The sequence below is a fragment of the Bombus vancouverensis genome, chromosome 8, assembly GCF_051014615.1.
Source record: "Bombus vancouverensis nearcticus chromosome 8, iyBomVanc1_principal, whole genome shotgun sequence".
Classification (NCBI taxonomy): Eukaryota; Metazoa; Arthropoda; class Insecta; order Hymenoptera; family Apidae; genus Bombus; species Bombus vancouverensis.
The window spans coordinates 8,692,226-8,719,884 of record NC_134918.1 but is presented as its reverse complement, the minus strand read 5'-3'; the positions used below and the strand labels follow the sequence as shown (position 1 = coordinate 8,719,884).

General features: G+C 38.3%; 2 protein-coding genes and 2 long non-coding RNA genes across 7 annotated transcripts; 3 read left to right on the top strand and 1 right to left on the bottom strand.

Moving 5' to 3' along the window:
* Nucleotides 1-1,241: 1,241 nt before the first annotated feature.
* Nucleotides 1,242-4,556, top strand: LOC143303005 (uncharacterized). The gene is made up of 3 exons (XM_076620615.1): nucleotides 1,242-1,361; nucleotides 2,292-2,533; nucleotides 3,472-4,556. Exons 1-3 carry the CDS (start codon nucleotides 1,256-1,258, stop codon nucleotides 3,547-3,549), a joined length of 426 nt encoding a protein of 141 aa, XP_076476730.1. The 5' UTR covers nucleotides 1,242-1,255; the 3' UTR covers nucleotides 3,550-4,556.
* Nucleotides 4,557-5,800: 1,244 nt separating this feature from the next.
* LOC117162766 (uncharacterized) lies at nucleotides 5,801-11,974 on the top strand. Its single transcript, XR_013059061.1, has 3 exons — nucleotides 5,801-10,381; nucleotides 10,513-11,103; nucleotides 11,179-11,974. It is a non-coding gene; the product is annotated as an uncharacterized LOC117162766 (long non-coding RNA).
* A 2,140-nt stretch (nucleotides 11,975-14,114) lies between these two features.
* Nucleotides 14,115-18,218, top strand: LOC143302417 (uncharacterized). 3 transcript variants are annotated; one of them, XR_013059041.1, is made up of 6 exons: nucleotides 14,115-14,527; nucleotides 14,965-15,094; nucleotides 15,954-16,169; nucleotides 16,258-16,668; nucleotides 16,768-17,057; nucleotides 17,154-18,218. It is a non-coding gene; the product is annotated as an uncharacterized LOC143302417 (long non-coding RNA). The 3 variants fall into 3 exon arrangements; XR_013059040.1 differs by lacking the exons at nucleotides 14,115-14,527; nucleotides 14,965-15,094 and having other exon boundaries at nucleotides 15,608-16,169; nucleotides 16,410-16,668; XR_013059039.1 differs by lacking the exons at nucleotides 14,115-14,527; nucleotides 14,965-15,094 and having other exon boundaries at nucleotides 15,608-16,169.
* A 5,222-nt stretch (nucleotides 18,219-23,440) lies between these two features.
* On the bottom strand, nucleotides 23,441-27,610 carry LOC117162746 (maternal embryonic leucine zipper kinase). 2 transcript variants are annotated; one of them, XM_033344675.2, is made up of 13 exons: nucleotides 26,924-27,610; nucleotides 26,687-26,837; nucleotides 26,478-26,587; nucleotides 26,252-26,405; nucleotides 26,074-26,180; nucleotides 25,845-26,012; nucleotides 25,579-25,773; nucleotides 25,389-25,506; nucleotides 25,238-25,315; nucleotides 24,674-24,746; nucleotides 24,454-24,604; nucleotides 24,280-24,383; nucleotides 23,441-24,219 (listed from the first exon to the last, which is right to left on the bottom strand). In XM_033344675.2, exons 1-13 carry the CDS (start codon nucleotides 27,065-27,067, stop codon nucleotides 23,952-23,954), a joined length of 1,821 nt encoding a protein of 606 aa, XP_033200566.1. In that variant the 5' UTR covers nucleotides 27,068-27,610; the 3' UTR covers nucleotides 23,441-23,951. The 2 variants fall into 2 exon arrangements, with proteins under 2 accessions (XP_033200566.1, XP_076476685.1); XM_076620570.1 differs by having other exon boundaries at nucleotides 24,454-24,746.
* Between the last annotated feature and the right edge of the window lie 49 nt (nucleotides 27,611-27,659).

Below are 27,659 nucleotides of genomic sequence, written 5' to 3'. Positions count from 1 at the left end.
TCGAGCCGCCGTTTCAATGGGGGAGTATGGTATACAGGGGACAGGAAGGGGGTAAAAATCGGTGAAGAGGAATCATGGCTGGATGCACTCCCTCCCTATGTTCACGCACTTTTACCGCCGGCTAGCATCGGCACTGGTTCTGCGTTTTTCGAGGGGGAACCGACGACCTGTTGAGCCCGTTGTCCTAACCGAGGAAAGTCGCCTGAATCGTTCGAAATATTATAGAATCTTTACACAATAACATTATACAAAAATAACTTGGCACAAATTTCATGTCACAATTTTTGAAGGAAAAAATCTAGAATGAAGTATGACAGAAGGAAAGTCGACTGGATTATTGGACATATCGTAAAAACTTCGTAAGAATTTCGCGCAAATTTTACTTCCTAATTTGAAAGAGGAAAACTAAAACGAGATATTACAGGAGGTTGCAGTAAGAAACGCGATAGAATTTGAAGCCACCATTTCGCTTTCAATTTTCAGCTCGAAGATCAACGAATCTGGAGTCCATCGTTTTGATGAGTCTGGTAATTCTAGATTCAGGTTATTTTGCTGGGTTTACTTAAATGACACAATAGAGTAAGATTATTCTTTGTTTTATAAAGTTGTTCGCAATTCTTTTGTTCTAAGATTGTTTCTGCATCTTTAATCTTTATTTAGAATTACATTACTAAAATAATATTCTATCTAAATTGTATCGAAAATCGCTTCATTTTAATTAGTAAAAAAAATTATGTTATTAGTAAAAATTACAGTTTAACAAGTCTAACAATCCTAAATTAAAATCCTTGGCCACGAATGTAAAAAGAATTTTAACTCAAAGGCAAAGCGTTGTTCTCATTAAAATCTATAAATATCAGTTTCAATTAAAATCCAATTCGTAGCATCCAAAACGCATAGCAGTTTCGACGAAAACGCGCCGTAGACTGTTGCAAACCGCTTTGGCGCTTTCACGTGGCTGCAATTTTCCCCAGTATAGTAGCTTCTTCTCCCTCCATGGATCACCATGAAAATCAAAGTAAACCGCGAAACAATATACTTTCCTACGTCACGTTGCTCCACTTTCCCTTCTGTCTTTTCCTTTTAATGACACTCATCGGGATCGTTCGTAATAATCGGTTCCGACAACGAACGAGAAATTACAATTTACATCATACGACGATGCACACGAACTACAACGTGGCTAGCTGTAAGTATAAAAAGAGAAAATCGAATGTCGTACGACCCGCAGTTTCGACCGATGGAACGTTCAAGGATGGCAAAGCTCGCAACGATCACGATCGTTCTTGCAACTTGCAGCGTGCCGCGATCCAGCGGGATTGATCCACGTGGATCGATCGAGGGCAAAATAGCGGCACCAGGTGAACGATATATTCTTTCCTCGATAATCCATGAGATTCTTTCGTAAAGTTAACGATAAGAGAAATTTCGCTGATTTGTAAAGATCTTTCGATTCTTTTTCTATTGTGTATATTTGGAATATATTGGGAATTTTTGGAAGGTTAACTATTTGGAGATGTCTTCTTAACGTGTTTTTAAAGAAATACAAAATATAGGATTAAGAGTAGAAGAGTGGAATTGTTTTTCAAAATTCAGAGTAATATCGATAGAATAGTATTAAGGTTGACAGAGAAATTAAAGTTGTACGATATTAAGATTAAAATTCTTGGATGTCAAAATCGTGAAATATTAAATTTCTACTGAAGGAGTTTCAAATGGTTTCGAATCAGGGAAAAATTGCAATAGTTATTTCTTTGTCAGAGAATTTCTACAATGAATTTCTCGGTATTTTTGAAAAATAAGTGCAGTCAGTATTTTATATACATTATCGATTAAAAAAAAACTGCTGTAATTTCCTCGATTCTAGTGAAATACGTACTACACATATCAATAGACATGTTTTTTACTTTGCTAGATTTTTAATTAAAACTGTCTTCTAAACTGTCAGATTCTGCGAAGGTAATGATTCAAAAGTAGACTGCGCAGATTTGTGCAAATATCTTTTGATCAATAGCGTATACAGAGTATAGCTTTCACTAATTTTGTAGGTTGAATCTCATTAGAATTAATTTATTCAAGGTCGAATACCAAATATTTCAAGAAACGATAAAATATGAAACTGGCAGAAGTTCCTCCTTGCCAAATTTTCTAAACAGTAAATCAAAGAAGTAACTTGTGAAGAATAAAGCGAGAGAATCAAAGGTTACTTCGGCGAATTTTAAAGCTGCACGAGGGAAATCAATACAAAGGAAAATCGAATCATTCGTTGTTTCAAGAAGCTTTTATTTCAGGTATAGCGGACGAGGCCATCAGACAGATTTTTCATATTATTTCCACGGAGACGTCGAGCAAGAAGGACGACGAGCAGCTAGTGAAGCTCATCAAAGAGGAAATCGTAAGGACAGCGCACAGCATCAAAACGCCGTCAGGTTCGATCGAAGCCGCCGCCAAAAGAGCACAAACATTGGTCACTGAATTGACAGCCGCCTACACCACTGCCATTTACAAATCGAAATCCTCGGAGGAAGCCAAAGTAAACTTCGCCAGGTTCCAGAACACCGTGCAGAAGATCGTAGACTTTATAAAAAATGGTCAATTTATTGTTTAGATACAATTTTCCATCGTAGGAGTATAAAGGTTGTTAAAAATGTCAAGTATGAATTTATTTTTATAAAAAAAATTTATTCCTTGGTATGAGCAAGTTGTAAAATAAACTCGATTAAAACTGACGAGGAAATAACTACGAAGTAATAAAAAGAATTAAACGAAAAGAGATTTAAAAATGTTAAAAAACGAGAGAAAGTAGACAGGATAATTCATAGATGAATTTCAATTGATTTGATTAAATATACATAATTCCGAGGTTCTAAATAAAATTAACCTTAACACCATTTACCACGGAAGAATCATCGATTTGCAAAAATATCTAGACCATCTGGCAAACGGATACATTGCAGATATTAAGTAAATGAAATTTCCAATAATCAAATCAAAATTTCGAAACGTCTACAAATTTCAAAAATCCTTGGCACGTGTAGCTCGTTCCTCGATACATCATAAAAAAGAAACAGCTGTTAAAAATATCTAAACGATCAAGCGGATAAAAATTTCAACGAACCTAGTGAAACACATAAAACCCATCGAAAATATAAACACCGTCTTCTTCGATCGTTAACCATGAAGAAACTCGAAAGTCTAACCGCAAAACAATTAATAATTAAATTTTACCTCAATTCGTAAAAATATCGTATCGTAAATTAATCCTCAATTCGTAAAAATATCGAAAAATATCTATCAAAAATCCAACGATCTATCCTCGATCGCACAACGAAGCCACAGAAAGCTTCTTTCTTACATCAATCATTGAAGACGCTCTGTGAATCTATCGGGAGCATCGAGAACACGTGCCAGGAACTTTTACTCGAGTAGGAGAGATCGTACGATATATATTCTGCTTTTTTTTTTTTTTAGCTCCGTCGACAACGACATTGCCTGGGTTACACGTGTGTATACGCGTATGGCAACGAAATTATTCTGGCTGACGTATGAGTCAGGGCAGACGATCCATTGTAAAAGCGGCATGGGCTCATAATCTGGCGATGTAGGATCTCCAGGCCGAGCTGACCGGAACTGCGCCTATGCTCTCTCGCCGGAAGTGCCGCTGCCACATGTAGTAATATAAATTATAATGCCCTTACGGTTTTTCCTTTCGCGGATTTGCATTTAAAACACCGGAATGGCATTGTCGTCGGGATCGGCGCGAGCGATTTTCATGGAAATAAGAAAACCGCGGGGGCCGACGCTCCTATCCTGCGTTTCTATTCTCTTGACTCTTCTGCTGCCTGGCTGTATTTTTTTTTCTTCTTTTTTCTCTTTTTTCTTCTTTTTTTTCCTCGTGATGTGACGAGATAATATGGCATAGAGGAGAGGGAACACGCGCGTTGATATCCATCGAATCGTGCCAAGGCTAATCGGAGATCAAATCTGGAAACGGTTCGCTTTCACCAGCTCGGACAATGGCCACTAAAGCTTTTCTAATTTGTTTTGTTTCCTTGCCCGTCTCTATTTTCCTTCGGCGTTTTGTTTTTCTTTCCTCGTTTCTTTATCTTCCGGAGGACTCGCGGCCAGTTAGGATGCGTGAGATATAGGAGAGTTTCCTTAATTAATTAGCTGCCATGCTAAACGCGAAAACACGAACGTGCAAACCGGCTAATTAGAAATTATTTATTAACTATTTATCATGGGCGATGGTAATTGTTGATTGTACGAGGCCCGCGTTATTGCGAGTTTTAAAATAGATACGATGGAAATCTTTGCTTGCAACGTAGTTTTCTTGCTATCTTTGTAACTTCTGCGAGGATTACGTGTCTGAAAAAGTCAATCTTCGCGATTGCGACAGTGTCGGTTATGAAAAATCGCATATTTATGGATTGATTGTAAGGAAATGATTGTGAAAAGTTGCACGTAAGGTGTTTGGTCTTGGCTGCACATACCTTACAGAAATACCTGATCTTTTTGATATTTAATTTTTCATTAATTCAACTGTGATCGCAAGTGATACAATGAACGTTATTGCGAATGTACATTGCCGAATGAATTAATTAACGTGCAAAGACCACATAAACTAACATTATCTTCTTCAAATGAAACGAATGGTAATTTTCCTCAATAGATCCTTAACTGAACACTTTTCTAATCTAACGTATAACGATTTCAAGCTTTCAACCATACTATATATTTTACTTGCACCTATGTATATATGTTATTATAAAACATCGTAGCTTGAATTCTTGAAATCCAGCGGCTAAAATAATTAAATTCATAAGTAAAACGTCTCAATAACATGCACAACGTCGCCAAGATATCATAAACACTTTCGAAACATAAAACGAAGATTAAACGAAGTCCAAGCACTGTTGAACAATCTTCAAGGCACATCCTCGGGCTAAGAAAGGCTCTCCACGGTGTATCTAAATTTTCCACATAATCCTACGAAGTCCACTTGGTGCTGAACGAGCACCAAGGACACCCTGAAGGAGCAGAGCAGACTCTCGTCGTGGCCAGTTCGAAGTTACGACGAAGTCCGTGGCATCTCAGGTGGATTTTATATGGGAAACTGATTCGACCACGAACCGGAGGATAATATAACACCGAGGGCATTTTGTTTTGTTGCGCAAGAGGATAATAAACATCGTTCGGGCCCGCTACCGTGCCGACTAGATAGCTACGACGATGAAACAATGCGGCATTGTCCCTGCAGGCTGAACCGCCAAAGCACAGCCGAACCCAAGCACCGTGTTAAGTCATGAACGGCGTTGCACGCGGCCTTAGAAACGTCCAAGCCACGTAGCTTCGATAGAACCAGGGACCTGACCCCGGTCAAGCATGCTCCTTCACGGAAAAATCACGGCAATGGCCTCTATGTTCGCCGGAAACGGAAGATCGACTTTATGTTCGCGCGAGATCCCCGAACCACTCGACAGTAAAAGCAAAATATCGTGCAGGCATCGCTGCTGATTTCTTCTCAACGTGCTTCTTGACGAAGGAAACATCGATGTATGACGACAAGCAGGATAGGAAGAGTTTGCAAGTATCGTACTCCTGTCGTATTTTCGGCTAAAAAGTCGAATGGGAAGTTACAGTTTTTGATGGTATTAGATCGTCTGAAAAGTTTCTTTCGTTTTATAAGGAAATAATGGATGCACAACATTTTTCGTCTTATATTATTTTATCGAATTACGTATGATCCATTTTGTTCTATCAAAATAAAGATCACAACGTTCGACAGATTAGGTTTCATGTTTGTATGAAGATGCATCGTTGTAAAAGACAGGTCTGTAAAAGAAAGACACTTTTCGAACAACCTAATAGTTTCATTACGATTGGATGTTACAGAATAGTCGAATATATAATTTTATATAAGATATATTGGGAATTCATTTTCAGGATATTTTTAATGACAGAGAAGAGCGATTTGCTACGATGAAAAGGATTGCTCTCGAAGTTGTACCTTTCAAGGCATTCGAATGGGAAAGTTATCTTTTACAGGTAATTTGTATTGAGAGTTGATTTGCACTGCAGATTGGACGATGCTAAGTGATACGTTGGAACAGTTTTATGTGGGAGATATCGAGAATCTTTTTTAAAATACTTGCAACGGAAGAAAAAAGTGATTTACGAAGGCAAATGGAAAGGGTCAATCCCAATATTGCTATAATTCCAATTCCATTGCATAATATCCAAGACAAACTCTGAAACAAAGCTGAAGGCAGAAGCAAAACGCATTTTATCGTGTTATTCCTTCTGTATCCGAAGCACGTTCGCGTGCACCATTCTCCGGGAGAGAGAAGAAGAAGAGCGTTCTGTGCGCCGCTTTACAAATAATTCGAAACGGGCTGGCTCGAAGGACGATTCCTTCGGGAAGGGGATTTTTCCGGTAGGGCAAGCGGCTCTCCTCGATTGTTCGCGTTGTTCACGGCGCAATGAAAGCTCGATGGTACGAACAAAAAGCCGTGAGGTAGACATAAATAAATAGGTGGTGGGTGTGGTTGGTAGGCCGCACACATGGCGTCGTGACCCGTCTCTTCTCTTCGTGAGCTCAGGGCTCGCTTAAGTTATGCCCTGCGGAATGCTGCTGCTCCCGCTTCTTTCGGTGTCGTGGCTAAACGCAGTTTCACCGTGCCCCGGCTCAGTTTCGCTTCCCTTTTGCTCCTCACGTTCGATTCTCCTTTTGCCTCCTAATGTTTATTTAGATACAGATTAATCCTTCAACTGGACACGTGATGTTATATCGATACAATGTTCTGACTGCCACGCGATTTTTATACGTTTTGACCTGGAAGCCACGATAGATTGAAATAAACCACACCATTTCGTTTTTGCAAGATATAATATCGTATTTGCACGTCTTTTTCTCGCGATGTCATCTAAATTATTCACACCGTCCAACTTCATTTGATCCATGAAATTTGTCTTGCTTCGATCGATGTAAAAAATTTATTAGCGTGGGCCACCGGCGACCACCGTCGTAGTCGACCTGTTACAGCGTTGTTTGATCAAATATTTTCATTTTGCAACGACTTATACTTCTTTAAATAGTTTTTATCTCGAAGACGATAATATACGATCGATCGAACAAAGATTAACAATTCCGTTTCTCTTTCTCGAGTAATCGTAATTTTAATCGTCTTTGTAATGGGAATTTTTCGCTAGTCTTTGGAAAGAAACTGAACCGTAAAAATGCATCGCACGCGTCGCGTCCGTCGGAATCGTGAGGACGATGCCGACCAGATAAGACCTTCCTTTTGCAGATAGCAACGCGGAAGTCGTGAACGCGGAAATATTCCCTTTGATAGTACGACGATCTGGATCCAGAATATTCGTTTACTCTTATCTTCGTGGGAAGCCTTTCTCCTGAACGATCTTAATTGAGACTAATATTACAGATAAATTTTAAGTTATCACTCCGAAGGAAGCCGCCATACAGCGAGGTAGAATTATTTGAGTAAATAATTTGCCTGATAATTCCCAAATTCGGTTCTGAACAATTTTTAAGCGACTTGCGCTCGAAGGAGCTTGTACTTATCCAAAGGCAAATTTCTTCGGTCGATGTTAATATCTTCGGTTGTAATTAATTGTCACGATTCAATCGTCGTGTGTACATTATTTTATTTCGGAAAATTATTCCGTCGTTTATCTTATTAATTCTAATATAATGCTTTCTGGCTGACTCGAATAATATTTTTGACGATTCTTAATGGATGAAATAATTTTCTGCTCAAATTCCATTCTTTCAATTACGTCTATAAAAATACAAATTTGCATAAACATCCACGATCTACTTGTCGCACTGCGAACGAGACGAATGATTGATGATCCAATAGAAATTTTCATTATTGCTGACCATTAATCCAGAGCTCGTTTCGAAGTTGAGACGAGGAGAGAGTCGAAAGAAACGTTCGCCAAAGGCGAGGAAAAGCTGGCTAATATTCTGGATGAAGCAACGGTAAAACGGCCGGCCGTTATATTATAAATTAGAGTCGAATGGAAGATTCGCTTCACAAACTGCGTGAATAATTTATGCGAGGCGTATGTTAGCGAACAGCGAAGATTCAATGGAGTGTCGAGTAACGTTGAAGATATCGATTACGAAGATTCTTAAAGGACCACTTCCAGTTATTAACAGCCAGCTGATACGCCCCATTCGTATTCGATTTTTACATTTGTTCATTGTTTCGACGTCACTGAGTAATTAAATTGTAGAAAAAGATCTCTCGGAAGTTCGACAAGGAAATTGACACGGAGGCCCATTTTTACAATCAACAATTTACAATTTTTACATTCGTTGGTTGTTTCGACGCCACTGAGCAATTAAATCGTAGGAAAGGATCTCTTGGAGGTTTGACGAGGAAATTGACATAATTTCAAAGATGACCGAAGTCGTTAGGATGTCGTGGTGGACGTTGCTTGCTAATCCAACGCGGGAAGGTGGAGGAAAACGTAAGAAGGAAAACGTGGTTGACCCGAGACGATGTGCAGCGTTTAATTATCACCCACCCTAGAATTTGCTCGGCCGTTTACCGTTAGAGGCGGCGCTCCGTGTATACACAAATATAGCACGGCTCGTGATTCGCGGCAAACCGTTAATAACGCGCGAAGTGTCTAAAAGCTGCAACATTCGTAACGCTGTGGCAACCGTCGCGTTCCAACCGGACCATAAAATCACGAACATCCCGGCCGTCGAGTAAATTCTGCCTCTTTCTGACGCGAACGGATAGATATTAAATATGGCCGACTTGGTTTCTACAATGTTGCATAGAAATGCATTAATGTCTTCAAATAGCGTTAAATGATATTCTTCGACTGTAACAAATGTGAAACGGATATAATAGATAGAAGTCGCAGACGAAGAAGCAATGGAACATGTTACGTTTCTCGTCTTCTGTGAAAGAACAATTTTAGAATTTAATACGTTATCGATCAATCCTACGTCAGAAACTATCTTTTCGTTTCATTTTATATTAACAGCGTTTCTTGTCACGCTAATATCGAGTTAAGCTAATATCGAGTTAAGATAATGCAACAATTGAAGTAACATTATACGTTTGCTAGAAAACGTTGCGAGTTTATTATCTCTTTTCAAAATGGTTGTTTCTTCGAATCTATCAGGTTACTCGTTTCTTCGACTGTGTCGTATTACAATATTCTTCGTGGCATTAAATTCCATCTTCGCTCTATCTTAGCAACGAGACGAAGATTCAGAAATATTAGAAACTTAACAAACAATTGTACTAACGAAGATGCTTAAGAAACGTTTCAAGTAGCACGACGATTCGATGAATACTGTTAACGACAAAAAAGAAAGAAATGAATAAATCGAGGGTCGCCGTAGAAGAGACTCGCGCGATTTAACGAGCGGTCTGGCTCGCGCGTGTCCGCGGACGAAAAGGCCGCAACCCCCTCGGTACACAATCTCCGTCAATTTATCTACCGCGGCGCATTTAATTCCCCAATTACGGGAAACTTTCATTGCACATGATAATTGCGATCCCGCTTGCTAATTAAACCCCATTAATCTCTTATTACGGAGCTACCGTTGAATCATCCCCGTGTTATACAACAGGCTGGACGTACAAGCGGACGATAGAAAGAAAACAAAGAAGCGAGAATAAAAAAGGCAACAAATTAATACAAAAAGTCACGTCCTTATCTGGTATTCTTGAACGACCGACAATCGAGAGAGCCTACTGTGTTCGTTTTAAAACCTCCAAACCGGAACAATGGCCTGACTGGATGGATAGTGGAAAAAAGCAACGACCGAGGAGGATAGAGGATGGACAAAGGAAGATGGCGGAGGAAAGCAAAAAGGAAAGAAACTGACTGAAACTGCCTATGGTAACGCGACAGACTTACGATCGTACAACGAAGGCGCACGACCATACGCGGCCAATTTTCTTCTTTTATTTTTTACCCTGCCTCGTTCCCTCTTTCCTTTCGATTCTTCTCTATCCCTTCTTTTTAACTATCGTCTCGATTAACTCGCGTTGGCGCGCGAGCACTCGCGTCCTTATATCGCGGCTCGATCGCCGCGGAGGAGGCGGCAGCGCTTTTTAAATAACTATAATGAGGGCAATTATCGTGTGCGCCGGCAAGCAGAGTGTGACGAGTCGTTGTTACACATTACGGCACGGAGGATGATCGCTCGAGCTAGATGAAGGAATGGCACGGAGAACGGGGAGGAAGAGTTGCGGGAATCATAAAGAGTAGGGGACTTCGAGAAGAGAGAAAAAGACAGCGTAGAAGCTTCGTGACGACGAAATGCTGTATTTCTATCAATTGGATAGAAATTTGGAACGATTCTATGTAGAAGATTTTTCAATCGGTAATTATAGTTGACTTATAATATAATTATTATAATTGTTGTAACTATTGTATTACTTATGTTGTATATGTTATATGTTACTTATAACTATTCTAACGTACCTTTGATAATTTACTTCATTTCTGTTGTAGAAGCTAAGAAGAGATTCATCGCTACTGTTAATCCTCATATGGAACTTGCTTGATATAAAATTCAAGTGTAATTACGATTTACCGTTATTATTAATACATTCTTTATTGGGAAGACGAACACTGTTTTCATTGTATTATTGGTTAGAGATTGTACCGTGTTTTATATTTGAATTATCTAAGCCGTGTCTGTCGATTTTTCGAGTCATTCAAATATGGAGAACGCAAGAAAGGAAAACATCGTGAAGACGTTCAAGAAGTAGAATAAGACGGTCTAACGCGGGCAAAAAGAAAATGGAAGATCAACGTTTTCTATCAACGATGAATAATCGAAAAACGAGTAAAAAAGGAGGAAAAATGTATTGAAAAGAGTGGAGCGAAAAATGGAAGAAAGTTTTCTATCGACGATAAAGGATTTGAATAAAACAGCCAAAGACATAAATGTATATTAGAACGAGTGTATAAAATTTGGATCGAGGAGGGAGGAGGAAGTGACGAGGTGGAGGAGAAGCGGAGAAGCGCATCAGAAGAGAGAGGAGAGACAGGTAGCGCGTGGCAGCAGGCCTCTCCCCCTGTCGACCCTCTCCTCCTCCGGTAACTAATGCCTCGATCCGTGCAACCACCTCCGCCAGTCGAGGCCTTAACTACTTTCTTATTCGCTCGTTTCAGGCCAGCCTTACGGGCCCGTGCATAATGCCACACAGCGCTCCTTACGCATGCTGAACGACGAACACGCTCCTTCCTCCGCTTCTCCTCCCGCGCCATCTTTCTCCATCGTCCTTCTCCTCCACCTCTTCATCGTGATGCTCGTCCACCTCCGCCTCCCCGGAACACTGTACCTCAGAGAGGAACTGCGGGTCAGAGACTGCGAGGCATATTCGACGCAGACTCGTGGCTCGTGCCTAGATCCATTGGCGTCTGCCTCTACTGAATTCTGCTCACCAGAATATTCTACTTTGGAAAGACAGCTTATCACATTTATATTAACGAAACATTGGATTCTGGGCGTTTTTAAATATTTAATAATAATGATTTTATATAACTAACTCGAGCTGTTATATAAAAATAGTTTTATGTAAAAATACTTGAATTGTTATTGGAATTATGTTACTGGAAGCATTGGATATTAGACTTTTTTACGTAAATATGTTTTCATAGCTCGACTTAGTTACATGAAAATATTTCAAAGTCAATGTTTCGGTAATGTAAGTAGAATGGACTATCCTACCGGATAAAGTAGGATATTTCAAATAGAATTCTGTAGAATTAGACGCTATTAGACTGTAACGTATAAAATGTCTGATTACGATCTAACGTTAACGAGATTTGATCGAGTTGATTAGTTTGGTTTCTAAACGGTTCTATATACACCTAATTAATTATTATACTATTTCGCAGAGAATATCACGTATGAACAAATACTATAAATCATCGCGCCGGAATTATAAAGACGTCTTAAAGAATATCAGACATGTATACAAGTAAATATAGAATAAAATATTACCTAGTTACTATCAACATAGAACCTTAATTAAAGACTTACAGCTTCGTAGAAAACATTCAACCATTTCCAACTATTTCCAGAAAATGAAAAATTTTCGATCTTGCACAACTAAACTAAGGAACAGAGGAGCAAGAATTATTTCAAAAACTATAGAGAAGAAGAATGAGAAAGGACTTGGTGAACTGGATGGAAGAAGATGATTCGAGGATGATTCGTTGGCTTTAGTCGGGCGACGCCGATGCGCTAATATAACAAGAAACGTGGCGGCTGTTGCGCCGAGCGTACGGGAGCGAAGTAGCCTAGCTTATGGTCCGGTGGTGCCCGAGGAGCATAACAGTTCGCGGAGCATAACGCCACGAGCCATCATATCCTCCTTCCAGAAACCCTCTCCGGAGGTGTTCCACCTCCGCCTCCTCGTCTACCCCTCGTCCACGATGAAATCGGTGCTCCCCCCGGTCGTCGCGAGAGAGCACGAGTCCTCCTGGTGAGTGTACGCGTCACGCGTGTCCGTAGCCGCGTGGGGATGCACGCTCTAGGAAGTGGAAGAGACGCATGCAAACCTGACCACCTGGGACGAGTCTGCGACCAACCAGACAGGTGATTTTTGGAACAGGTTTCGTCGAGATTTTTCCGATTTTTTGGTAGCTTTGAAATTTACTTAATCCTTAACGAGTATCGTTTGATCTGGATCGACGATTGTGAGAGTAGTTGATTAGGTTTGGATTAGGTGCTGGATTTTGAATATTGTTGTGCTACTAGTAATCGTGAAAGTTATTTAGGATTAGATACTGAACTTTTTTTTTACCAAATCCAATGAAACTAACTAATTTTAGGATAGGTTTCTTCACAGTTTTTGAAAACTTTGGAACTTGTTTTTACCCATAATTGGTATCGTTGGACCATTAATTACGTATCAGACTTTGCGATATTTTAGGTATTTGAGTTAAGAATAAGTAATATTTATTTCGTACTTCTTATTTTACGCGATATAAATCATCGGTGATAAGATAAAACGCAAACTAAATGTGGAGTCAGGCAAATTACCGTGATCAACTGTGAAATATTCAACTATGGAAAGTTGAAGTTCGTAGACCAGTGAGAGCGTTAAGGGTTGCGTTTTAATAGAACTGGAGTTTCTAAACGATATTTGTAACACACCTCATCTATAATAATTAAAAATAAAAGCCGAAACATCGAAATTCCTAGACGACGATAGAAATTCAAGCGAGCAAAAAACAGCGTATCCGTGGAACGCACGCGAATCGAAGGGGACAGGAAGGAGAGGAAAGAAAGAATAGTGGAGCGCATGCACATACGTACACTGTGCTTATGGTCGCGTATTGCGTATGTAGTGGAGAAGGTTTGAGCGCGTGCACGTACCAACATACGTTCCTACATACGTTTATGCACAGGTATCGTCGGCTTCCGCGAACTAGATCGGCCGAGCAGATATTAGGAGCGCGTCTGCCCCGTTGCCATTGCGGCAAGTGCTGGTCATTGTCCACCCGGCAGGTACAGGAAGTCAACGCCGACCAACGACGGTGCACACAAACGAGAGAAGGAGATTTTTCGGTAGGATAATCATGGAGAAACTACAACGAGGTGCAAGATTATCGTCGCCCCGCTTTTGCGAAAACAACGCACGGTCCTATAATTAAGGGTGTGTTTTGTGTTGCGAGAGATGGGGTTGAAAAGGGACGTTAATGTGCAAAGTTTTATAGCTGTTCTAGGGGCCCTCTGTTCGAGGGAAAGGTTGAAATATTTAGGTGGATGAAGTTTGTTCGGGGGTTGAGCGGGTTAAGTTTAGGCTACGCTGAGTTCAAATTAATTAGAAAGATAGATAGCGTGGGTATTTTAATCGCAGAATATAAAATTCGGGTGGAATATTTAAAAAATAGCTAAATATGATGGACTTAGAGAATATTGAAAAGTGCTTGGATATAGTAAACTCGCTGGGATATGTAAGATATATGACGGAAAAATAGGATCGAAATATCTAGATGGATAAAGTTTGTTGGAAAATTAATTAAAGGTAAATCGTGCACCTGTTGGTGGTGGTTGGTGGTGGTTGGTGGTGGTTGAGGATTCGTAAGAAGTAGAAATGAAACGTAATAATTGGAGTTAATAGAATTAATCGATCGTATTCGAAATTCAGGATACCTAAAATAACGAAAATTCAACATTATCTAGTGACGAATGTTAAACTGTATCTGCCTGTTCGTTCTTCTATAAAAAGAAACCGTTTCAATTTAAACATTCAACACGTCTGGTAAACGACGATCACCAGGATGGAAAGCTGTCATTCCTTCGACTAATTTTCCGTTTTCCTTCCTCTCTGGCAGAATTTACGGTGCTGTTGCGACAAATAATCGTTGTCCGTCGCAGGCAGGAAGCTGACGAGGAGTTGGTTGGCCAGCGAGAGATTTTCGGTACGATAATCGTAGGGAAACTCCGGACGCCCATTGTGACAATGGCCTCCCGAGGCAGCGCGATAATTACACCGGTAATAACCTGGTAAATAGAAAGAAACGTTCGGTATCTTCTTTTCTGATGCGAACTGTCGGATATTACTGACCAGCGAAATTCGTTTGTTTCCTGCTATCCATCATTCTCGATTCACAACACACTGAGAATCAGAAATAAAATCTGAATCTAACACAGAGGCTATTTAATTCATTGTTGCAAGATTTTCGAGTGATTAGGAATGTTAAAGTGTGCTCAGCTAATATTACTGACCACTAATACGTACATATTGTTGATAAAAGGAATCAAAACGACTGGTACACGAAAAAATATTTAACAAAGAATTATCAGAATACCCATGAATGCAACAATTTGCAAATTTATAGAATTCCGATGAAAAATTTGAATTTCTAAAATCGATTACTTTGACTCTGTAAACATCGTCTTTTCTGTATTTTCTCTTCTATTTTTTTTTTTTCTTTTTCAAGACTCGCGATCTCGATTTAGAAAGGATTAATTTCCTGTTTTCCTCTGCGTGCACTCTATTTTCCTTCTTACGACGAGGAGGACGATTCAGGAGGAAGAGATCGAGGGGAAGGCAAAGGAAGGAGGGTAAAAGTAAGTGAATGAGTGGATCTAAATGGAAGTTGGAAGGAGAAGGATCGTCAGGGCGGCACCTGACCGGAAAGCGTCACAGTCACCGCATTCAGCCTCGTTCTTTCCTTTCCCTTCCCTAACTGGCTTCGCCTCTTTCGCCAGCCTTCTTCCTCCTCCACCACCTCCTTCGATGAAGGGTTGCTTGCTCGTCCCTTTTTGCTTGACGATCTACGAACCAGAGGAATCCTCGTACCTCCTGACCACATCATGTATGAATGAACTGAGACTCGGATATAAAAATCGCTTTTTAGCAATTTTTTTTCGAGTGTCTTTCCTACGTTCTTTTCGCGAGATTCTTTTCGAAATCTTATTAAAATAAATTTTCTAACGACCTTCTTCCCCCAAAAATGTTTCCTTCAAATTCTGTTCTAAAAAGTTCCTTTCCAATGTTTACGAACGCAAACTTTCTATACATCTTCTTCCTTTAGAAATTCTTCAAAGCTTATTTCTATATTTTCTTTCTTTCTAAGATTCTTCCTCAATTTCTATCAAATTAAATTTTCCGTATATTTCCTTCAGCCAGAAATTCCTCCAATATAAACCTTTCTCCTACGCTTCTTTTCGAATCTGTACCAAATTTTAAGAATTCTTCCCCAAATCTTTTCTCTTTTCTAAGATTCTTCCCGTACTTTGATCTCAAGTTAGCCTCGAGTTAAACTTTCTGGCTATCGTCTCCTGCAAATCTCTCGAAGTATTTTTCGCAAGCTTACTTTCGAATCCTTGTAATATTAAATCTTCTGACCATCTCCTCCAGAAATTTATATAACAAATGACCACATATCTGATAAGTAAATTGAAAAATAACGATTCGCGATAACAGTTACAGCCAATTTATCCGGATTTTCCAGCGAGAATGCAAGTTAATACAGGAAAGGGGCAACGATGCTCATCGATATGCGCATAAACTCGAGCATCGAACGAACGCCAATCTATAAAAGCGTATGACGGTAGCAGAAGGTGGCTCGACGAAGGGAGGAGGCGAGGTAGACGATAGCGAAGCGGAGAAGGAAAGACGTGGAGGAGGGAGGAGCAGTAGGTAAGGACACATAATAGCAGGATGTTACAACGCCCGTGTCCGGTACATAAGTATCTGGTTTCATAAATGAAAGTGTCTTCATTCATAGATACATATTTCCATACAATTGCCGCTATTAGTTCGTATCTTATGATATCGCCATTATGTGTGGGCCGGCGCATTACATATGTACATAGCACCATTATATACAAATTCCTAGTAATGCGCCACTACTGCTGCATTAATGATAAACTTGTTTAGATATCGCGATATTGCGAGCAAGCTTATGTGGAAAAATAATAATAAGAAAAAGAAAAGCAAGAAAAGATTGCGTGTAAGACGTCATGAGCAGTGGACGCGTTATGCGGACGATGATATGAAACATGTGTTGTGGAACGTGTCATCGACGAGTGCGTACAGGCATTAGTAGCGCTGTCTGAAACGGATCGTCTGATTCTACTGTTAGATGTGTTGAGAGGATTGCGGATGTTGATCTCCTGGTTAATCTACTTCGTACAATGTATGTTCTATATTTTGGTCAGATTTGATTAATACAAGCGTTCAAGTTACTTATGATTGGAGAAATTGAGATTGTATTCTGATTGAATATATTGGATAGCATTCCAGAATACTTTATGAGGTATATCTCTACTATCTGTAAAGTTACCATCAGATAAATGAGACTAATAAAAGGATAGTAGTAAACTTGAAGATCTCCAGTTCCTTGGTTTCCAATTTATACAGAGTTTCTGTATAATTTATACAGAGCTCGTGTTGTATAACATTTTCTGCTTCATAAAAATGAGTAATACGAAGGTTAAAAATAATGTTTCTTTTTCTATGTCCATTTAACAATAAGTACAAGATAAAATTCAGAAATTGGAATCACAGAACGATTCTTGGAATATCGTAAGTAACGGAAGATTTCTGATTATTCATAAAACATTCCAAAAATACCAGGTATCTCAAAGTATTTGTAATAATTTCATCGTTCTCCTTCTCCAGAGATATCTACGAAGTACGAGATCTACGAGCTTCGCAAAACCCACGAACGAACACACGTACGAACAAACGTAGGCGCAATGTACTTCGTGCTATATCAAAAGATAGTCCAATCAAGAATCATGGCAGGAAGTTGGAATCGAAATGGAAAGAAGCAACGCTGGATCGCGTGCGTTGCAAGAATAAGATGAGCCAGCGCGAGAATTCTTGTTACGCGTTCCCTCCTTGTATCGAATAAATCTAGCTCGATGACGCCAGCGCGCAGCGATGGACGCGCCCTGTACGCTAGGTAGGAAGTCATCCTTCCTAGCATCCAGAGTCTGCACAGGAAATCTCGGACGCACCCACCGAAACAGCCCGCCCCCTCCGTCGGAGTCGATTTAATGTTTCGTTTCCTCTGCGACGATAAGGGGCTACAATTTTATAGAAGCGGCCGCCCCTCCGCCGCAAACTCTCCACGAAAACGAAAGGAAGACGCCAGTGTACCAACCGATCCGCAATTAGACCCTCGTCAAAGTTCCCGCCACGGCAGGATACGGAGAGGTCGATCGAAAGTTAGTTTAAACAATTGCGAAGGTATTAAAAGTGTGGATTGTTAGGTATTAAGTACGTCATGGTGTGAAAATGATCATAAATGGTGTATTTAATTGGAAAAGTTTCACACAGAACAAAGTGAAAGATTGTACAGGGTTGGAGCTGGAAATTTATATCGTTATATAAGTGTTACCAGAAAAAAAACGTCGTGTCTGGAACAATTAGGAAAATGAAATTTTGTTAAGAAACAAATACGATACAGAATGTCCGAAGCACATATCACCTGCCATATGACAAAATCGTGAATGAGCAGATTTTTACTTTCTTGCTGTATTAGAGTGGACTAATGTTTCTTTCTTTTCTTCTTATCTAATATTAATTAAGACAGACGATGAACGTGGCATAACAAGTATTATACTATATTAATCGCATAACGTCATAAGAATTTTGATCGATGATTTTTTCGCGTCTGCAATAAATATAAAATTGTGAAAATCCAAGGGATGCGTATGATGCAGAAAAATATATAAAATGTCAGAAGCTGTCGTCATAATTTCTACTACTTTTATTAAGCAAAGCAAATTACTATATAGATCACACCTCTTTCGTTCTCTTCGCAAAGATAGAAAATCCGTAGTCCAGTGACGAGGCAATAAAAAATTCTTACTAAAAAAAAAAGTGAAACAATACGAGAAGCAACGTGCACCGAAAGCTTTCTTCAGCTTCGGCGTGCATTCGCAAGAAATTACGAGCGCTCGAAGCCATCCAAAATCGAGCGTCGTTATGCAGCTTGCACACGGAAGGAAGGAAGGAAGTCGAAGAGTGCTAATCATCCGGTTTACCCGGCTTTTTTCGGGTCAGCCTCGGTTGTTTGTTCGGTCGCGGGCCGCGTACACGGGGTATAACACAGGCAGGAAAAATGAAGGGCAGAAAGCTCGATTCGCCGAGGCGTGACCAACGGAGTCGAGCAGAAGCTCATACATATGTAGACGACTCAGGCCGGACACCGGGAACCGTGGGGAGGACCCTCCGGAAAAATGAATATGCAGCCCCATAGAGGGTATTATTTTATAAAATTTACTATCCCAGCCAGGTATTATGTACTTTTCTGTCGTCCATTCTCTACCGCGAACCGAGCGCACGTTAACTAGCCCACCTCGGCAGATGTGGTCCCTGCGACCAACCACGTTTTCCACGGTAAGAATCGACGTAAGGCGAAACACGAGAAGAACACGATTTCAAGTCAGCTTGATAGTAGAAAGATTCATTGACCCTTTGACGGTATAATCAAGCGTCAAAGAATTCACGGCATACGATTCAGAGAATAATTATTTCTTTGTCGTCGAGAATTCTTGGATTTCCTCGGCAGATATAAAAACACGTACCTTCAGCTATTTATGGGGAATAAACATTAACGATTTTGTTAAGACTTATTCGAGAGTCTCCTGCGCTATACATATCGTAGAAGGGGATGGGACTCTGTTCTGTATCATTGATCGGAAGGAAGTCTGCTATCTTTGATTAATTTTTTCCAATCACTCGATCTTTATTTTTATGGATAGATTTTGTGGTTTTTGACATGATTTTAAAGAAAATTGAGATCGAACGGAGCACAGAAGTTGTTTGGAAATACATGTGAAATACATTATTTTTTACCATATCTCGTTATTGTAACCAAAGACCGTGTCAACGCTACTATAAATTAACACACTGAAATTGATACTAAAATAAAGTCATTAGCGTGCATTAGAACCCATAAGCCAGCGATTTGCTTATGCTGTCAAACGAATAAAAGGGAACACCTGTTGGTGCTTATGAGAATCGGAGGGTTAGCGCACATGGTCAACGTGTATGTAGATATATTATAAAAGAATTTACAACAGTGCTAAACTGAGTGGGGATAGGAATTGACAAAATTCTGCAAATCATCAACGTAACACGATTGAAATATTTCTGAAAAAACCATTACTCAACATCGTGACGATTTAAATCGAAACAAGAAACTTTCTACGATATTTCTCAATCTCTACGCGTATTCCTCGGTTATTAGCGATATTGTAATCTAAGTATTCAGCTGTAGATCGATATCAGAGGCACAGTTATCCGTCGCAATTAAAAAGAAGGAAGAGAGGCACCGAGAGTTTTCTCAAAACTAGAACCATGTTCCAAACAAAGCGTAACGAAAAGTCCGGGGGCCGGCATAAATCTCGCATATTCTGCTTCTTACAGCCGTCTAGGACGGCGGTCAGTTTCCCTCGGCGTCTAAGAAAAGCAACGCGCTCGCTCGCTCGCTCGCTCGCTTGCATTAAAGAGCAATTAGCCGCGGCTCGCGAGCACGCTGATGCCCGGAAGCGATAGAAGCGGGCCGCGCGTGCCACCCTTACCTTTTCTTCGTCTATGAACGTACCTGTTCGTGTCCGCACACATCCACGCCGATCTCGTCCAGTCGTTTTGCCTGCAGGCTCGCTTCGCGGCTATCCACGAGGTTCCCCTCTTTCCTGCTAGAATTACTCACCTAACTCTCCTGCTTCAGGAACATACGTATTCAGATAAAGAAAAGACGATTAGTCTAGGCTGTTGCAAAGGTGAATTATAAATAAGAGGATTTAATTTGACGATACACCAACTTGGAATTAGTACTTGCTACGTAGAAGAGAACAAAAGACTAAAAGAGAATGTAACTTGGAATTTAAATGCTTTAGGGAAATCTTTAGACGAAGACTTGTTAAAGTGAAACAAATGAAGAACAAATTTTTATGAATTATCCACTGGAAGCATCGAAGAAAGTACTAAAGTACCAAAGTATTACAGAGTTCAGTAATGTAAAACAGAAGATCAACATAGAATCCTTTTTATCCTTCTTCGCCTGGATATTCTCCATATGTTTGGGGGTCAAATAAATTTGGACTACAAAATGAACAATGTTAAAGGGAAAATATCAAATGATTATATATCTCAAATATAAAAGTATATTTGTTCCAATATATATATATATCAATTATTTATAACAAATATAGAATCATTTTTACATTTCTATATTTTTGTTTTCAGTTATTTTGGACCGTCCTTATATTCAAACTAAAAAGAAGAAAACTAATTTCGTCGTTTCTTCTTCTCCGGTTTCGAAGTTTTCTTCTTCAAGATCTTCCAAAAACAAAATATCAGAGGTTTCCTGCTTCTTTATTCCCGACGTTCTATGGTGTCTCGGTTTGCTGGCGTAACAGCTCGCTCAATTACCGTCGCAGATAATCATTATCACGGAAACTGCATCGCTGGGCCTCATTGCCCCAATCCTTAATTAACCGACGGCCAGACGGTAATTGGTACGAGCCGGTGTACGACACCCGATCCATTGGCGAGAACGAAGGGCACGTGGTGAATAACGCACGTCCATCAACTACAGACTGCCTGACTCGCGTCCTTCTTTTCCCTGCGAACAACCGTAACGATCGAACGTGAGGTAATTCGATGGACAGATAAGAAAACGGTGATATTTATTTGCGTGCGTCCAGTTTATATTATAATTTGTAGTAGCCTGTAGACGCGGTATGAACGACGTCGTCGAAGAAGTATTGATATTCTTATTAGGAGATTTAAATTTCTATTTTTTATTTTCTTGTTGAAAGATGGTAAAACCAGTTCCATACATTGGAGAATTAATTGGACAATAGAATTCATTAGAAATAAGAATGAATAATTAGAAAATAAAAGCGGTGAAAAATAATTGGTTGTTCGAATGTATGGTATATATTAAACATTATTTTCAAAATCTAAAGTTTAATTCCTTGAGAAATCACTGAATTTTAGAAAAAGATAAAACACACATTGTTGCTTCGTTATTTCCATTTACCAGGAACCATCTTCTTCCGAGAAATCATTTACCGTTATATTCATGACGGAAAATGAAATATATCAGACCCGCCTAGTTACATGACATCACGAAAATAGAATTTTCAACTAATACACTGCGAACATAATTTCACCTTCAAAAAGTTAATATTCTCCGTACGTCTAAGAACGATTTCTTACTGAAACGTTATTTTACAATTATCCAATCAATGTCATTAATTCACCGCCGGATAAAAAAAGGCCAAACGAATGGAATCCATTTATAACGATCGTATACATGTATATTCTGTGAAATAACGCGAGCAGTTGTCAAAGACTGGTTTCTAATTTTTTATCTAATTCGCTCGAAATATCGATATCGTAAATCGATCGTTTCGAAATTTTCCTTTCTCAGAAATTATACGTTACTCGAGGGCTACCGTATGATATGCAAATGCCGTCGTAATAATCGTTAGACAGCTTAATTATTAGCCTGGAAACATCTTTGATTGGATCAGACGAAAAAACTTACAGGAGGAATCGAGTATAACCACCGATGGCGTTCCTCGTCTAACGCGATGCTCTTCGCCACGTCCCGATAAAATGCAGGATGAATTTAATACCGTAAGTTGCACGTGCGTGCGCTCACGCGAACGCGCACGCATGCTACGGTTAATTGTAATTTATGCCCAGAGACGACTTAGGTCCGCGTCTCGAGTGGTTGCTTCATTTATACCGTCCACGGTTTTTGTCTCCGTACCGTCTGATTAATTTCGCGAAATAAACCGTTTAATTAATCGGCAACCGACTCATAAAACACGCACCCCACCGAGATATTATTCAACACGAAGGGACACGTCTGGCGATGCCTATAGGATCGAGGCTGCTGCCTCGTGACTCGTGATTTTCTCGTGGTGAAAAATCGATCGATTCCGCTGAAAATTAGTTAAGTAATCTCGTAGCGATTCGACGATTCCAATGGTAGATTTAAATGTCAAAATTTCCGCAATAAGATGTTTGCAATCTAATGCGGTCAATTTGTTGCATTTGTTGAGCGTTTACGATACTGTGAGGTAAATAAAGGTAGAAAAGAAAATGTAGATATTTTAAATATTACTCTTTTCTGAACGAAAAAATAACTGCAGCATATTGCGACTTACGAGGAAGGTTTTCTAAATATTCTGTTAGAATTTCATGAGATCGCCGACTAATCTAAAATGAAGACAATCTAAAATTAATTTTAGACGTATTATATGAATGGAATTGTGTAAAAATGTCTGCGATGTAAATATCGAATTTACTACCTTCGAAGCTTGTACTGTCGTTCCAGCGATTTCTAGTGCCAAAAGCGTGATCATAATGCCTTTATTCCCGCGTTTACGTCTTTCTTTCAGTAAAACGGCTCGATTTTCTGCGGATCTCGCTTTGTTTCGATCGATGTTTAAGGGAGAAAAAAAGAGCGTGCCAATCGAACCTCGGCGGAATAGAGCTTGGCAAGACTGCCTACGAACAAGTACCGACGATTATTGAGCGGCCAAAGATAAAAGGTCGGTTTGACTGCCATAAAGCAAAGTGTACGCGGTTCCACTTTATGCTGATCGATTTGTGGTGATTTTATAACTTTGCCTGTCCATAGCAGTTCCCGTGCGGATGCCGCGGTTCAAACGAGCCGCGATACTTTATATCTGCGGCGTGAACTCAAAATGGAGCTTTACATATTCCGCTGCAAATGGCCGAGGTTCGTAGTTTTCTTTTAAGACATTTCTTTGTGCTACGATCGAAGATGAAATCGCCGTTCGTGTTGCTAACTTGAGTCTAGTAAGAACTATGCCGTTTTGTTCTTAGTATTTTATACAGCCGCTTTGATTAAATTAATATGAATAGTTTTCATTTGTAGAAATATATATATTTTCAATTTTATTGTCTGATTATTTTTATACAGTTAATAATACATGAATACTCTTAATGTTTAAAAGTTACTTTTAACGTTACTTTATTCCTATTGGACTGTTCTAAATGAAAGATCGTAAGAAATATAATCTCTTTGTAATTCTCTTATACTGTATAAACAATATTACACAATTGATGATTGTAATAATCACTGAGACTTTAAGTCCATTATATCGCTCGAAGACCGGCGAAATATTTACTACAGATTTTATATTTTTCGTAATATTTCTCCCGTTTCTTCTCAGAAGAAACTATATTCTAAGACACGTACAATGCAGATATATTTGTAGTTACCAAAGATGCCGTAAACAATATCTGCCGAAATTATAGATACAAACGTTCATATTCTTTACATCTGGCTTATTTTTTAAATCTATTTAATATAATTAGTAGAGATCAGAGTATAGACGAATAGTCCCATTGACTTTCCATGATGTATTATTTTAAATATATATTTATATTATGAAAGTTATGATTATCAGGAAGACTTTATATAGGACATTTTGATTCTGTCGAACCTTCTGATTCCGTAGAAAGATCTTCAGCTGCCAGAGCGAGAACTTCTTCACACACTCGTTTATAAACCCATGCATCACCCTTTAAACGTTTTCTTCGAATACCGACTAATTTCTCATTTGAAACACCCTCCAACAAACAAACTTCTAATTCGAAAGAACAAGCATTTCTTGATGAGAATGGTCGCATCGTATCTTTATAATCTTCTGTACAATCTTCCGTTTCTCCTTGTAGAATGAACCTATATGGGAATATTTTTATAGTAAAAATATTAAATATTATTAGCATTTCTAGACATTACCCTTTTTGATGACACATAATTCCTTTACGACGAAGAGCACGACGTAATTGCGAAAGAACATATTTAGGGTCATCACTGGACGTTGATGATACATTACAAAGACCCTTATGAAAGAAAATCATCATAATAAATTCAATTCAGAATTATCGGTTATATAAGGAGTTAGGTATGTACCTTTCCGGAAAGTACATTAGGTTGATCAGGATCAGTACTTTCGTTCTTCACACGTCTCTTTGGCGTAAGGACGCATCGTACACGATTCAAACCACGTTCCAAGCCCATTATTACTTTTCTTGCACTTCCCGGTGTAGACGACTGTGACCCCCTAAATATTTTTTTCTCAATACTTTCCTTAGCTATTACTTTGCTGTTATAATTACTATGACACAAATACCTTGAGTCCAACACTGGAGTATTGGTAGGAGTAGAAAGAAGCCTATCTTTTTCTGCAATTCTCTTTGCTGGAACTGTTATCAATTTTTTATTAATCGTTATATAAGTTGCACGAGAAATTGAAATCATATAAAAAGCATGGATAATTAGAAATTGGGAGGAACTGGAGAAAAGAGATAAGGAATAGTAAAGAAGGTATTATATCTTGTAGAAAGGAATGGGATAAAGAGTTCTTACACATAGCTATTTGTAACTCCAAATTGTGTTTGTTCACAAGTCGTTGCTCTCCTCTAATTATCTGCTTTTCACACAACTACAGCAATTTATGGCACTTGGAAACTTTAATTAAAGTTTCTAATTAGGTGATGCTAGCCACCTAATTAGAAGTAAACTTTAGAAAACATATAAAACTAGGCAATATGGCTACAATAAAACACAAAAAGTTCTGGAAGTTCTTTAATGGAAAGAGATGGATATTATAAATCAAATTTTTCGTAATAAATAGGAGTTCAGAATAAAAAATGTATCGGTAATGAAAAAATAAATGTAATTTTATGAAACATACCAGGAGAATATACATCATCTCCTTCCTTACTTCGAAGTCGTTTTCTACCAGGCAAATGTGGTTCCATGAAATCGTTAGCTATATAAAAAACAATACAATAACACTTACATAATATATCAATTTAAAACATACGAAAACGAATGTAACTTACTAGTCTCGGGCGTTTTTGGCAAACTTTTGAAGATAGTATCTGTTACTGGTGATCTAACAGATTTGCTTCTTGGAGAGCAATCAAGTTTAGTTATAATACCATTACCTTCTTCCTCACACTACAAATAGTAAAAAAACATGAAGCAATTCTTGCTAACTTTCAAAAATATATTTAAACCACAATACATTACCTCAGATTTAAGATGAGATTTTGCAGAAGATGATATTCGAAGTGATAGTCCACGAAGTTTCCTATCCAAAAGTAAGAGATATGTTGCAGTTTTATAATCAGTTCTATCACTTTTCATAAATTTTCTCCATATATCTGAAGGATGTTCACCGCATATTGCAGACATAGTACTTAGTACATCATCATCTTTTTCAAACTAGAAATGTATTTGCTTATTGAAATTAAAATTAGTATTACATACAGGTACGTTACCGTAAAAATATATACATTAGTTTTATGAACAAATGTAACGGGATTAAGAAATCCTGCTGTAACCCATGGGTGATTGCACAGTTCTTGAATAGTAATTCTTTTTTTTGGATCTGTTTGTAGCATTGCTCGTATCAATCTCCTACTACTGTTTGATAACCAGCATGGTTCGTCATATTTACCACTCTAAAATTATTTATTATCAATCACTTTTTCTGCAATGTTAATGAAAACTGAAAAGTCTTACAAGGATCTTCCTGTATAAATTCTCTATACTGTTATCATCAAAAGGCAAAAAGCCACAAAGTAGTGCATAAAGAAGGACTCCCATACTCCATATATCTACTTCTGAACCTATAAAGCAAACATTAACTTCATTTTCAATATAACATTGTCAAATTAAAGCTTGAATAGTAAAGTGGTACCTAAATATTTCTTTCCTAATATAAGTTCTGGTGCTGCATACGTTGGAGAGCCACAGGATGTTTGTAAATGTGAATCTATCCCATTTTTTGGTTTTGCACATAATCCAAAATCTATGAGCTTTAAATTCTCTTCTCTATCTAACAAGACATTCTCCTGGATACATAATAATGTTTGCCATTTATACAGATATTGAATTGAATAATAAAAAAAAGGAGTAAAACTTACTGGTTTCAAGTCACGATGAGCATATCCTAAACTATGCAAATACGCTACTGCAGATACAATTTGACGAAAAAATTTTCTCGATTCTGTTTCAGAAAGCCTATTTTTTTCAACTGTAAATAAAAACAAAATTATAATTTTTTTATGGTGCTATTAATTTTAGGTAGCAAAGTGATGAAGAAGTAAAAAGTTAAATTAATATGTGATATTACCAATATGATCGAATAATTCTCCTCCTGAACAGTATTCTATTATCATAAAATAATGACTTTCTGTCTCTATAACTTGATATAATCGACAAATGTGTTGATGTAATAAAGTTTTTAATGCCTGGACTTCTAGTTTAACCCTTGGCAAGTCGTCCTAGGAATATAAAAGATTTATTGCAACTTCATTAGACTTTATTATTGCGCTTTTCATAAATGTATACTATTTTAAAAGTCACTTACACCCAATGATGTTTTGTCCATTATTTTGATAGCAACTTTTTCGCCGGTTGCAATATGCGTGGCAAGTTTAACTTTAGCAAAACCTCCGCTACCGATGGTCTTTTCCAAATCGTACAAGCCTTTAAGTGCAGCATATCGTACCATCTTAATAAATTTATGAAAAGTTCACTGATAAGTACTAATTATTCGCTGTCAATCACATCACTTTTGAACTCACAAATTTTAACGTAAACAAGATTTGAAAGCCAATCAAAACTTACCATCATATAAAGCTACCTTCAGAGTATTAATAGTACCAATATAAAAGTATAGTTAGAAATTTGTAAGGATGTCTTATACACTACGTTGGAGACTTATTTCACATATACATAATTTGTATTGGCAACTGAATTTGTGATAGCAGTGATAAATTAAGAATTTTTTATTTAGGATATAATACCTCTTCTTTATTTTGAATAATGATTATACAATATATTAATATATTCGTTTAAATCATATGCAAGTGGCATTAATAATTGTTCAATAATTATTTATATTTTCATCATTTTATCTAAATTTCGTAACTTGCTAAAAATAGCTTTACCAAGTAAAATATATGTACTTCCATTTGTAAGATTAGATATTTTCTAAGATTACATACAAAAAATATTGAAATTATAGCATAGGATATTCATTTGTAAAAAACATTCTCAAATTTAACTTATAAGTATATATTAAACATTAACTACAAAAGTAC

Coding starts and splice junctions, on each gene's coding strand:
- LOC143303005 (XM_076620615.1), top strand. CDS start 1,256: ATGGCAAAGCTCGCAACGATCACGATCGTTCTTGCAACTTGCAGCGTG. Junction 1,362..2,291: donor GGGCAAAATAGCGGCACCAG/GTGAACGATATA, acceptor CTTTTATTTCAG/GTATAGCGGACGAGGCCATC. Junction 2,534..3,471: donor AATCCTCGGAGGAAGCCAAA/GTAAACTTCGCC, acceptor TTTTTTTTTTAG/CTCCGTCGACAACGACATTG.
- LOC117162746 (XM_076620570.1), bottom strand. CDS start 27,067: ATGGTACGATATGCTGCACTTAAAGGCTTGTACGATTTGGAAAAGACC. Junction 26,406..26,477: donor CTCATCGTGACTTGAAACCA/GTAAGTTTTACT, acceptor TTATGTATCCAG/GAGAATGTCTTGTTAGATAG. Junction 25,507..25,578: donor AATCTCATCTTAAATCTGAG/GTAATGTATTGT, acceptor TACTATTTGTAG/TGTGAGGAAGAAGGTAATGG.